At 38.3% G+C, this 13,230-nt stretch overlaps 1 protein-coding gene across 1 annotated transcript in view; it reads left to right on the top strand.

Moving 5' to 3' along the window:
• The window catches only part of CUBN (cubilin), a 139,420-nt gene that overhangs the window by 62,034 nt on the left and 64,156 nt on the right, over nucleotides 1–13,230 (top strand). The window contains exons 29-31 of the mRNA XM_008492690.2: nucleotides 179–360; nucleotides 6,138–6,312; nucleotides 7,910–8,091. Coding sequence (XP_008490912.2) covers nucleotides 179–360; nucleotides 6,138–6,312; nucleotides 7,910–8,091 — 539 coding nt within the window. The remainder of the gene's footprint in view (nucleotides 1–178; nucleotides 361–6,137; nucleotides 6,313–7,909; nucleotides 8,092–13,230) is intronic.

The raw sequence follows: 13,230 nt of genomic DNA on the forward strand, positions 1-13,230 counted from the left end.
ACCTGCTTGTTCCTGAGTTTCTTATCCCTTCTAGACCTTGGTTCCCTTTGATAGAGCAGACTCTCAAGCCCAATATACCCATTTGTGCATGAAATGGATGCTAATGCCTTTCCTTGTTGCAGAGTTGGAGAGTTTTTCCAGGGCCCCTCACTGACAGGATGCTTTATTGTTTTGTCAGGTTGTGGAGGAGAACTCTCTGGCCCTTCTGGGTCATTCCACAGTCCTGGCTACCCCAACAGATACCCAAGCAATAGGGAATGCATCTGGTACATTCAAACAGCACCTGGTAGCAGCATTCAACTCACCATTCAAGAATTTGACATTGAATATCACTCAAACTGCAACTATGACGTTTTGGAGGTAAGACCATTAGATTTATTCCTGAAAAGTACACAAGTTACATGGGTTTTTTATCTGGTGCAGAAAATCCCAAGAGCTTCAGGAAATTTCAGTGATTCCAGTTGTGTTATACAAATGTCACATATCATAGAATCCACAATGCTCATTTTATATTTAGCTTTTCTGCTTTTGGTGTCTATATAACTTAATCAGTAATGGTGTTAGGTACTGTATACTTCCTAACAAGAGGCAAAACAGTTTTGAAAAACTCAGTGTTAAAAATTTCATCTTTTACAAAGATATAAGTGAAAGGTTCTGTACCATGGAGATAACATTTCCTGATGTGAAGGAAAATAATGCATTACTGTGGGGATAACTAAGGTGAGACCTTGTGTAGGACTTTCCAAGATAGTGGAATGGTTGGCAACTTTTTGAATAGTGGTGGAACTGGCCTAAAACAAATGAGTGGGCTGCTTAAAGAAGCAGTTTGCTGCTCTGTGTCCCTGAGCAAGGTATTCTCTTCAGGTTTTGAGTTTTGTTTCTTTACCACTTTAAATATAGTTCCTATGCTTTACTCTTTCCAGCCTTACTCATTCATCAGCACATATTCCCTCCTTACTGCTTGAACTTCCCTGCTTTCCTGCCCTCTGAAATGACATGCCTCTGAGTTACTTCTGACCTTGGCTCATCCAGTTTGCAACACCTATCTCTGATCCACTGACAGATAACGTAATGTAAATTGACTTCTTGGGGAAATTGGTTCCTGTCAGTGACAGATCAAAGATTCTGCCTGGCAATGAGCAGCTTCTGCTGCAGGCATTTGTTGGAGCTTTATGCACCTATGTATTTTCTTGCTTTTTAAATAAAATTACGCATTCACAGCATGATTGGTATAGTTTGCACAGCACAAATGATGACTCAGATTTAGTGGGAAAAAAAGAACATGGTTAACCATTTTCAGGATCTGCTCTAACTTGTAATCTTCTTTCCTGTAGTATGTCCTATGTATGTCCAGGCTGAAAACCATGAACACAAATATTTGAGAAAAAATTCTTTTAGAAAAAAGATATTCCTTGTGTGCCCTTGACACTGTGTATTTCAGTGATTATTAAGGTTTCAAATTTCAAACAGTCTCTGATTATATTCCCAAGAATATCTTGACTACCATTTTTTATGGATTTGAAGTCTGCTTTTCCTCATAGTTATTCTCCTGATTTCACTTTTTCATTATCTCTGAACAGACTGCTACCACTTCCTGCTTTCTTTCAAGCCAAATAACTTTCAAGTTTTAATAGGAAGTAAAGAATCAGTAGTAAAGTATCTCCGCACCCTGCCATCCCTTCCTGTCCCATTAGCTCTGGTCTCTGAAATAAACAGCTGCCTTTAGAAGCTGCAATGAATTGTATTCTTTTCCATGGATTTTCCACAATATATTATCTTGTTAATAAAATTTCCCAAGTAATCATGGAACTTGCTCACATTTATGCAATTATTAAATGCATTGACTTGCATGCATTTAGTTTTTACTTAGAAACACCCTCACCCCTTTGAACTGGCAGGCAACTGCAGGAAAATTTGAAGAGATCTTTCTCATCACAGCACCTTTGCTGAATTGATTTTTATACCATAGTTTGTTCAATATTTCTCTCTTGGAAGTTTTTCTGGACCATATTTATTCTTGTAATATACAGTAACTGAGTCCCTTCTCTTTCCTTTGAGAGTGCCTCTTAAATAAGCTGTCCCTTCCATGTCAGTATCCCAGTCCTGTCGTATGTTTAATTCAGGCTGTGCAGTGATATTTATGTAAAATTTTTGTGTGTGAAATCCTCACGTTTTCCCCATGGCTTCTGCATACCCAAGTTTTCGATACATTCTCCTGTCACTGTTGCACTCTGCCTTTCTTTCCTATCTATTCCTTTTACAAACAACCAGCAGCAAATTTTAAGTTGTTCTTAAGGATATGTTCTAGATATGTTTCATAGAAAAATAATCCATGATTTTGTACAAAATGAAGAAGTTAAAAATATTTTTAAATGTCTTCTATTTAGAATACAGGCACACAGAAAAATGCCCGTGCCTGATTTGTTAAATTATGACAACTTTTCATTGACACTGACCAGAATTTTTGTGAACTATAAATACATTCTACCACAGCAAGATGTAGCCCTGAGCTGAAAAAGAAGGAAGGCTGTCAATCTATTACACTTCCAAGTCCTTATTAGATGCTCTGGTCTTCTCTTTTAAATATGAAGAAACATCAAGTATTACCATAATTCCTAATCTTCTCTCACACCCAGACTCCCTCTTTGCTGGCAGTTATATCTGAGCAGGGATCAGTTGTATTCCCAGAAAATCTGTGTCATGAGAGTGACCAACCACATAAAAACAGCTTTCTGTTGCTCATAACTCTGGAATGCTGACTGTTAACAATAAATGGAGCTAACGGGGCAGAAGCAAATGATAAGAACAGATTAAAACCATGGGCTTAAATACAGTGCCCTGTATCCCTGCTCTGCCATCCAACATAATTTTATCTCTGGATCAGGTGCTCTGATCAGACTAATTGTTTTTGATATTATTTTTTATCTATTTGCAGCTGAGACATCCTGTGACTCTGTGAACCACACCCTGAAAATTCATTCTTTCCATCCATTCTCTTTTCCCTCTTCTTTTTTTAATGTGGTAACTATTGGTTTTCCTCTCTGTAGCCAAAAGTAACATTTTATTGTTTTTTGTCATGGAAACACTCTAACTTGTTTTTGTTCCAACCCTTCTGAAAACATCTGATTAACTGAGCTGGCATAAAGGAGAAAAGAAAATACACTCCTAACTGTACAAAGCATGACTTTGACTGTGCTTTTTATTTTGAAACTGTGCAAAAGGCCATTGCTGGGCAGTTAACAATAGAAGATCCACAAACCTCAGGTTTCCATCAATATTTTTTCCCCATCCTTAAGTATCTTCTAACAGGTCAGCTATAAGTGTTCAGCTTGGTCCAAGTTAATTTCAGAGGTACTACTACAGAAACCAGCAGGGTTTACATCAGAGCTGTGTTTGGTCCCCTTGCCTTTGGTGTGCAGATGGCCCCAGGGAGCACCAGGGATGATGTGAGAGGCTGGTCTGTGATGTTTATTAGATGTATGGTAGGAACTCCTGCTGTCTCCTCTGCCACATAGCTTCCCTGGGCTCATTTAGATGATTAAGACCATGTGTTCCTGCTAGATCACATGCTGTGGCTGTGACTCAGGGAGTATACCACAAACACATTTTCAAATTCACATTTTGAACAGACTTCTGACAAATGCAGCTGTCATTTGGCCTCACAAGCAGCAAGATTTTTCTGAAGACATTGAGCTTCCAGCAGGCAAACATGCTATTCCCCAGATGGGTACTGCTTTATTATAGATTTTTAATCTGAGATGTGATTTCATCCATTCTGACTTCTCTTGAATGCCTTGAGACAATCGATTGGACAGAAGAACCGTTATCCAGTCAAGTCATGCAGCCTCCCTGCAGAAAACAAAAAAGTGTTATCTCAGTCAAACTTGAAGTGCTTAAGCTATTAATCCTGTGTAATCAGCCACTAAAACAAAAGAGTCTTCTGAACATCTAACGGACTGAATTTACAAAAAAATTAATTTCTTGTGTCTTCTGAGGATGCATGCTTTACCCTCTGAGGTCTCACATTACCCTGAAGTCACTGAATATTTTTCCAGTTAAAAAAAAGTTCTTTCCCTTACACAGAGCAGTGTCAGGTACTGTGAGCAGTTAGTCAGCACACGATCAACCAATCACACAGTGATGCACTACAATTAGCCCTGGCTAAGTGGGACTAGCTCAGCTATTTGTAAGACTTGCTCAGATATTTAGCTTGGACAGGACCCAAACTTCTTCTAAAGTTAAAAAGTATCCAGCAGAGCTTATTAAAATATGGAGTTTTCCCTCATCTAGGAGATATCAAAGCCAAAAGAAGTCATATAGAAGGTTGGTTCTTATGGTACTGCCACTTCCTGAGAGAGATTCATGGCCTGCTTTTTTTGAACTTTTTGATGTTTACCAGACTAAGAGAATATTGGAACAGTATTGAGGTGCTGCTAGTGGGAAAATCATTGTGGGGTTTGTTGCCTTATCTTCCTATTCCCTGTTTTTGTTAGAACTTTCCATTCTATAGTTTAACTTTTGGATTTATACAGAATGTATGATGGTACAATGAGAATCTATCTGTTGCTAGTCCAGTTACTCAAAGACAATGGCACATTCTTATTGTTTATCTTATTAACAGTTTTCACATGTGAGGTGACTGTCAATCTGACTTTTACAGCTGCTGTCCTACCAGAGACATACCAATGGAAGGGTAATTTGGCAGTTCATTAGCATGGAAGAAGCCTTCAGCACAGAAAATAGTTTAATCTGTTCGAACAGGCTCAGAAGAAGGCCACAAAAATTATCAGAGGGCTGGAGAATCTCTCCTGTGAAGAAAGTCTGAGAGAGTTGGGGTTATTCAGCCTAGAAAAGAGAAGGCTCTGAGCAGACCTTATGGTAGACTTTCAGCACTCAAAGGGGGCTTAGTAGAAAGTTGGGGACAACCTGTTTGGCAGGACCAGTTCTGAAAGGACAAGAGGTAATGGTTTTAAATTAAAAGAGGGTAGATTTAGAGTAGATAGAAGGATGACATTTTTTTACAATGACAGTAACAAGTTGCCCAGAAAGATAGTAAATGTTACATTCCTGGAAATGTTCAAGGTCAGCTTAGATGGGTCTCTGAACAACCTGAACTAGCTGAAGATGTCACTGGCTGCATGGGGTGGTTGGACTAGGTGACCTTTAAAGGTCCCTTTCAGCCCAAACTATTCTAGGATAGTATGAAACAAAAAAAATCAGTCACTGAAGGCAGTAGGAACCAAAATCATATGCCTGGTGTTGAAAATTTAACAGGACATGTGTGTTTTCTTCATATGTGTGAGGAAAGAATAAGGAACATAGGCTAGTTCCACAAGTTATAAATGGGCTCAAATTAAATTCCCATATCCCTTTTGGAAAAGAAGAAACAAGATTAACAAGGATTTAGCACTGCCATTGAATTCACTTGAATTGGTTTAAAAATACACGCAACACTGCTGATAATGTTTAAGAGAGTGGTGGTTTTCTGATTTATGACTGCCTGAGGGACACTCTTTAGAGTAGGAAATAATTAGAAATCAAAACCTGTCTTCTCTGGGAAGTATGTGTGATATATATCCTTGTGACCAAAAACTATTATCAAAATGTAATTTACCTGACCAAAATCCCATAGTTTGGATTTTGATTCTGCCATTAAGGTCAACAGCATTGCAATGTTTTTTTGTTTTATAAGAAAGAATGATGAAATCTGTCCCCAGTTAAAAAATCAGTCTTAGATGTTCCTTTAAACACAAAGGGTACAAAATATCAGCATAAATTCCTATTGAGATTGTTTATTTGCACAAGCACACAAAAAAAGCTGTTTCTATTTCCCCAGAGAAACAAGGTGCTAACCCTGGAGGGATGGGGGAAGATGAATGTGGCAGAGTCCCCAAAGCAGAATGTTCTTATTTAAAGCAAGACTGTTTTGAAATAATATAGAATTTCATACCACTAGGTGGTTCAGATGCCAAGTAAACTTGCAGAGAAAATAACTTTATTAGCTACTTTATATTTCACAGTGTGGAATCACTTTCAATACTTGCATTTTTTTTTGTCTCCTATCCAAACAGTTCTCATGTATTCCATGCAGCAGATGGTCTCTTTGAAAAACTTTGACAGATTTCTCTTATTTCTAGGTCTATGGTGGTCCTGATTTCCTCTCTCCCAGACTAGCCCAGCTGTGTGTTTCAAGATCAGCACAGAACCCACTGCGAGTCTCTACTACTGGGAATTCAGCTGTTGTCCGTTTCAAGACAGATGCAGCAGTGACAGGGAAAGGTTTTAATGCCTCCTGGCAAGAAAATCCGGGTGGTGAGTATATAGAGTCATACCAGGAGAAATTCAAGAAATCTGAGAGTTGTGGATCAGCCATGCTAGCAATTAAAGCAGTCAAATAGTATAGGGCTGGAAGCTGAAGAAGAATTTGGGTGTTACTGGGTTTGGCAACACTAAGAGATGATGAAAATCACACAGAGGAAAAAATTGTGTATCTATCTTAAATCTAGGCCTATTTATATATTTTATTAGAGTGTACCTATTTGGGGTTTCTTCTTTACATAATTAACCAAGACATTCCTGTAATCAGAAAGAACTTTTGCATTCTAGCAGTTCTTTCCAGCCACTCACCCACAGAGAGTCCTTTATTAGCTGAATGATACCCTTGGTTTTAAAACTGTAAAGTGAAAAATATCTGAGAATGTGGCTTAGCTTGGAATACTCAGTGGACTGAAAAAATATTTGGAGTGATTAATAAATATTTGAACTCTATAAGGTTCACCCATTTCTCATGCGATTATTTGTTCAAAGCCTTACTGGTAATCATTTAAAAAAGACTTGCTTAACAGACCCAACCACATGTCTCTACATGGGAGTTCTTATGAAAAGGGCAGTTACCAGAAAATAAATGCAATGAGAGGTGAGGAGAGGCAGATTTTAATTCTTGCAGTTTTGTTTGATTAAGCACACTCAATTATTAGTTTGTCAAGGCTTATATTTCTTCATTCTAATAAGTTTTATCAGAAAGGCACAAGATATTTTTTTAAAATACAAAAAATTCTAAAATACTGCTTTGGATTAATACCCTTCTGAGATCTGGAGGTTTATTTTTTTCCACTTAAAATCCCTGAAGCTTTCTCATCACTTTATAGCATCTTGCCTGTTGTACTCCAGCCCTCCTCTAGGCTCTAAAATACCCACTCATCATAATGCAATAACAGTATAGTTCCTATCCTTCCAGCAGGCTGCCTCCATCTGCAGCAGTCCCAACATCTTTCTCTCACCCTCCTCCACCACTTTCCAACAAACAGGAGTTTGTGTCAGTCCTATTGAAGCCCTGGCACTTCCTGCACAGGATTGATCATTCCAGGGTATTTAGATATTCATGCACACTGGAATTTTTCCGGTCAGAAACACCTGAGTGTGGAGTCATCAGGAAGCCCTCAGCTGCATGGGTAGAGAAGTAGAAACTTGACACTTGCTGTTATTGTACTGCTCATGTGGAAAGTGGAGCTCCTAGATGTCTTGATATTTTCACAATTTTTTTCTTTACTCCTGTGCTCAGCTAAGCATAAGCATTGCTTTCTCTGTATGCTATATCTATGGCATTCATATGAACAGTACTGTTGACTGCTTTTACAATATCTAGGATAGAGGAATTTTAGCCTGTGGTTGGACAGAAACATTGCTTACAGGCATTGTTGTTGCTTATACACCAGTAGTGATAATATTATGCTTTCCCGATAGTAATTTCCTTGATTTTTGTTGTGGACAGGACACTTCAACAGTTGGAGCACTCATCTTACAAAAGTTTCATGAAGAAAATGTAAACATGTGTGTCCTTAGTTTAAAAATCTAGCTGAAATCTCAGTAAGCATAAAAGATGATTTAAAACTGATTATGTCTTTTTCAGGCTGCGGTGGTATATTCCAAGCTAACAGTGGGGAAATCCATTCTCCAAACTATCCTCAACCTTATAATAACAACACAGATTGTTCGTGGGTTATCCAAGTTGACTACAGCCACAGAGTTCTATTGAATTTCACGGATTTTGACATTGAAAATCACAATTCATGTAACTATGACAATGTTGCAGTAAGTAACAATAGACATTTCAAGTTTGCCTAATTAGTCTGGTGAAATGCTTGCCAAAGAGGAAGCTTACTGTGCAACCCAGGCTGCAGCTGGTTTCAGACTAGTAGTTGCATAGTCATATGAATTCACTGATGACCTGAGGCTTAAATTTATAGCTAAATAGTTATTACCTATTTCCCTTTGCTTCACCAATGAAATGATCTTCACAGATGTATTTCTGCATTCTTCCAGGTTCCCAATTATATCTGAAAAGAACTTTTACTGAAATTGGTGCATGCCACATCCTCTTGTATGGGTTTCTTTTTTGTTGGTGTGAATTGTAGTTAGTACTACAGGAATTAATCTTATAGATGGCTGTTATTATGATATCCGTTCCTATTTATAGTACTGTTTACCACTGTAAACTGAGCACTGGCTTGCTCCAAGCCATATATATGTCCACATCTATAATAGAGGAATAGAGAGAAGAAAGTCTACATCCAGAGAGAGTTGTGGCTGGCTGGTTTTCTTTGTGTATTTAGGTGCTCCTCAGCTGTCTGTTTAATTGCTTCATTAGAGCCACTGCTCTCTTAAAAGCTTCACATGACTGTTGGTTTGTGAGCTTTTGTTGATGTCACTGAAGTTCCAGTTGCTTCTCAATCAGTGCACAACAATGAAGAAGTCTCCACATCTCCACTTGGTGTTCTGGGAGCAGGGACATGAAATCCTGACCATTGATGTCAGATTGCACTTCATTCAGTACAAAGGCATGTGTGATCAGTACCAGTCAGATAAAGCACAATGGCTGTAGCCCAAAATCCAGCTCTCATCTCCTTGATAAACTGTCATTCACAGAGAGCTCAATTTGGCAGGAATGGAGACTCTTTTGAAAACAGCATCAGTTTTTACAGCATTGCCTTGTGAAGCTTTTTTGTACTGAATCAGAAAAAAGAAAATGTGTCCCCATTTTGCTGAGCAGAACTGAAGATTTCATCTGGGCACAAAGGATCTTTGTACAATAAATGTTCTTTTTTTTTTTTTTTTTTTTCCTCGTTCTGAAGCATGGGGAAGTATGGTTATGTCTTTTATTTTAAATTGTTTAACTATATCAATGGTATCACTATAAATGAAAATCTATAGAAAAAACTTCCAAGTCTTCTGTGACACCACACAGGAGTAGAAAATCAGATTGCTTGACAGTAACACAGGCCATCTGAAACAGCAGTATGGTATAAATACCCCCAAAACTGCAAATTAAGGGCTAAATTCTGAAAAGACCAAATATACAAATTTCTCTTTTAAACATGATGCCAATGGATGGATGTACATGTCTAAACACTTTGTAGAGTACTCAGCTCTGTGAGCTCAGGCACAACTCCTGTTTCCATTCAAGACTGAATACAGGCACTGAGTTTTTAATCATTAAAAGATATCAAACCTTCAGCTGGCAGGGAAGATATCTGTGGCAGAGCTCTTTGCATGAGCAGGGTTTGCAGATGATTGCAGTGCAGTGGCACACTTTTCCTTTATTGCTATATGAGGACCTATTGTTTGCTTCTGCTTTTTGGTTTTTTGGGGGTGATGGAGGAGGAAGTTGCTCCTCAGCCCCAGACATGAAAACACAGCTGAAGAAGCAGCAACATGAGCAGGGAGGGAGATTTAAATTTACTCTAGGCATCAGTGACTGCCCTCCAAAGGGAGGGTGTTTTGAAAAATAGTGAGGGAGAACGCTGATTGGAAGACAAGACATAACCAAGGTCTCTAAGGCTCCACTGTATGAGGTAGAAAAGAGCACTTCAGTACTAATCTGGAGGAATATGTAGGGCAAGAAAGCAGTGAATGAGGTTTCTTTGTCTACCTGATATGCCAATTAGCAGAAAATCACTTGGTACCAACACCTGAGTGTGATTGTGTTCATTGCATTCCAAGGCTTGCTATATCTATTTATTTGCTACATATATTTACCAAGAGTTGGAACAGGCTGCCCAGGGAACTGGTGGAGTCACCATCTCTGGAGATACTTACAAGATGTTTAGGCGTGGTGCTTAGGGACGTGGTTGAGTGGTGGACTTGGTAGTTCTAGGTTAATGGTTGGACCTGATGATCTTAAAAGGCTTTTCCAAACAAAATGATTCTTGGATTGTGTAGCCCTGTATGCCTCACACACAGGAGAACAGAGTGAGGGAACAGAGAGTGCCTGGAAATACATAAGTAGATGTCAGACTGTGAATGGTTTAGGAACTGAGTCCCAAAAGCTGTACAAATGGAAAATATGGTCAGCTAAGGAAGCATGTGGGTTTTTTCTCTCTAATATAGAAACAATTACTACATGAGTAATACAGTGGTTCCACCCTTTTCTGTTTCTTAAATTTTTTACTTATCTTTATGGATCTTACTTGTGCTGTGAGTTCTCCTGGGGTTTCCCTCTACCCTTGAGTATACTAATGGCCTTTTCCTTCATCCTTCCCCTTCTGGACCACTCATTTTGCCCTGTGTTATGACTCAAGGTTTTGTTTTTTTTTTTAATATTTCTACTGTAAATTCCTTTCTATGGGTAACACATAAAATGTAGTTTTTTTCTTGTAACATTTCGCATTTTTCATGTGAGCAAATAGGAGGGAAAATGCCTGCTGGAAAGTGCTTCTTGGCTACCCTGCAAGTCCAAAGAACCCAGTGCATTTTTCAGTTCTGCTAAATTATTTCACATCTGAGTCTTGAATGTAGATCTATGTTCATCCAAATTACTTCTAAACCCCTAATTGTAACCCACGGTGTAACAGCTCTGAGCTCCCTCTAGAGTCAATGGATGAAGTGCACAAAAAGTCCAGGCCACAAATTATTCATCCAGTTAACTACCTAAATTCATTGGATTCCACAGTTTCTATGCCTCAGTTCTGTTCCTTATCTGTTCTTAGAAAAGAAGAACATATCTTAATCTGCTATGTGAAGATATCTTGCTAATTTGGTTATATTATGTAGACAGAATAAGATCTTTGAGAAGAATTTTGCTGTAATTGTCACCATATATAAGGAAAAAGTTACTAATTTCTCTTTGTGTATCAGTCTATTTCTATCTGGAGAATATGTCTTACAACATCAACAACAACATGAAAATGTTTCTTTGAAGGGAAGCTGGGGGAAAGAAATACCAAATACACTCATTCCTGTATTTTTTGTCCAGATGTTTAAAAAGTATCATATATGACCAGGAGTCTGGGTCAATAAGAGGATTTGGAGACTCAAGGAGAACATGGCTCAGAAGGCAGTGTTTGTAGCTGAGAAGTGGAGGGAGAAATAGTTTGTTCTTTTCAGTGGCTTTGATTAAATAAATGTTATTTTTCTTTCCTATCGCAGTATAGCAAGTAGTACACAGGAATGTAGAAATGTAAGCCTCTGGGAGCTGCTGGAGAGGAGGTCTGACATCATTTATTCCAGGTGCTGGCAGAGGCAATCTTCCAAGAGAGGACAGCTAGAAATATGTGGAGTTTTTATGGCTTAGAAGACGAAAATTGTCTCCTTTTTGTCATTGACTTGTGCTAAATGCATGACATATTTGAACAAGAAGGCAATGAGTCACGCAGTTATGTTCACTGTGGAAAGGGAGGAGAAGAGCAGATTGGTGTTACGCACAGTGCAAATGAAAACTTGGCTTTTAAATAAGTAGATGTGTAATTTTCTTTTACTCATGCAGTCACAGAAATGCATTTCTTAGATATTTTCAAAATAACTTCAAGAAGTTGCAGAGAGACACAACTCCTCCCAGAAGTAGAGTGTGAATATTGTGGTTTATGATCTAGATTCAAGATTGAAATTCTCCCTGTAAAATAGTTCAAGCTAATATATAGCAGGTGAGCAAAAATGATGCAGCCATAAAATATCCATGTGTTACTGCTCTCACTTAACTTGTAGCTGCCGTAACTCCTAACATTTGCTGCTGCAATTCACTAGTGCTTTTGCTGAGCTGTTTTAATCAAATTTTTAGCAAGTGAAAAGGCTAGGAATCATTTTTGGGTTTCTGAAAGTGAAGGCACTACTATTCTTCAGTCAAGCTGCCCAGGAATAGCATACACATGACTTAGAAAACATTCCTCTGACTTCATGCTCTTCTCCCAGTGTTAGCATAGGAAGATTTCTTTAACCCAGAAAGTTCTTGGATGAAATGCCTACTTAGTTTGTTATGTTCCTCATCCTTAGAATCTTACCAAGTGAGAAAGCTCAACTACTAGAGTGTCACAACTGTCCATGTGTCAAGAGTCATGTCTTCAGCTTGTTCAGAGTGGCACAGATCCATCCGAACCAGCAGTTTACATGAACTGTAGTCAAGCCCTCTATCTATGATCTGTTAATTTAATTCATTCTTAGCTCTAGCATTCAGGCAAAGTCCTGTCACTAGGGAAAGACAGTACTTTAATTCCTAAGGGTTATTTTATTAGTCATTACTTTTTGCACATTCCACACTTTGTGGCTTTTTACCCCAGCCAATCTGATTTATATGCGTAATATATGTGCAGAGGAAGAATAAATGCTGCACACTATGTATTGAATGGCTGACTGTGGCAGAGTGCCAAGAGAAAAGAAAAGGTTGAGTGGATGGATGTTTTGGGTCTTTTTACCAGGTATTCATTTTTACAGACATTGCAGTACACTTAATACTCTGCCTTAAGATCCCACACAGCTAGCTAGTGATACAGACCCAAGGGCAAATGTTTAATGCATGAACATAGCGTTGGCTCTGTAGGGTTTATCAGTGGATTAAGCAGGAGTTTTTTCAGCTCTAAGGTTTATTTTAGACAGGTCACCTTTCCCTCAGCTACTGTTTTGATTTTTTTTTTTTACTATTGTGCTTGAACGCCTTTGAATACTGGAGGCAGGATCATTGCATTGTATTATACAATCTAATAAGAAATTCTTAATTCAGCAGTGCTGCATTGCACAGACTTGCTCATACTTGAGACATTTTGAGGTAAAAGAAAACAATCTCAATAAGTATTACATTTCTCCTAACCCAACAGTATTGTTTTGATCAAAGCAGGCTTTTATATAGCTTTTTATGTCCTGAATATCTCTCAGTCTTCCTATTCATATTTTTATCTCTATTTCTTCATTTTGCTACAGGAAGCTGAGTAACAGGTTATACTAAGTGATGGGTTTATGGTAATG

This window comes from Calypte anna, chromosome 2 (genome assembly GCF_003957555.1).
Source record: "Calypte anna isolate BGI_N300 chromosome 2, bCalAnn1_v1.p, whole genome shotgun sequence".
Lineage (NCBI taxonomy): Eukaryota > Metazoa > Chordata > Aves > Apodiformes > Trochilidae > Calypte > Calypte anna.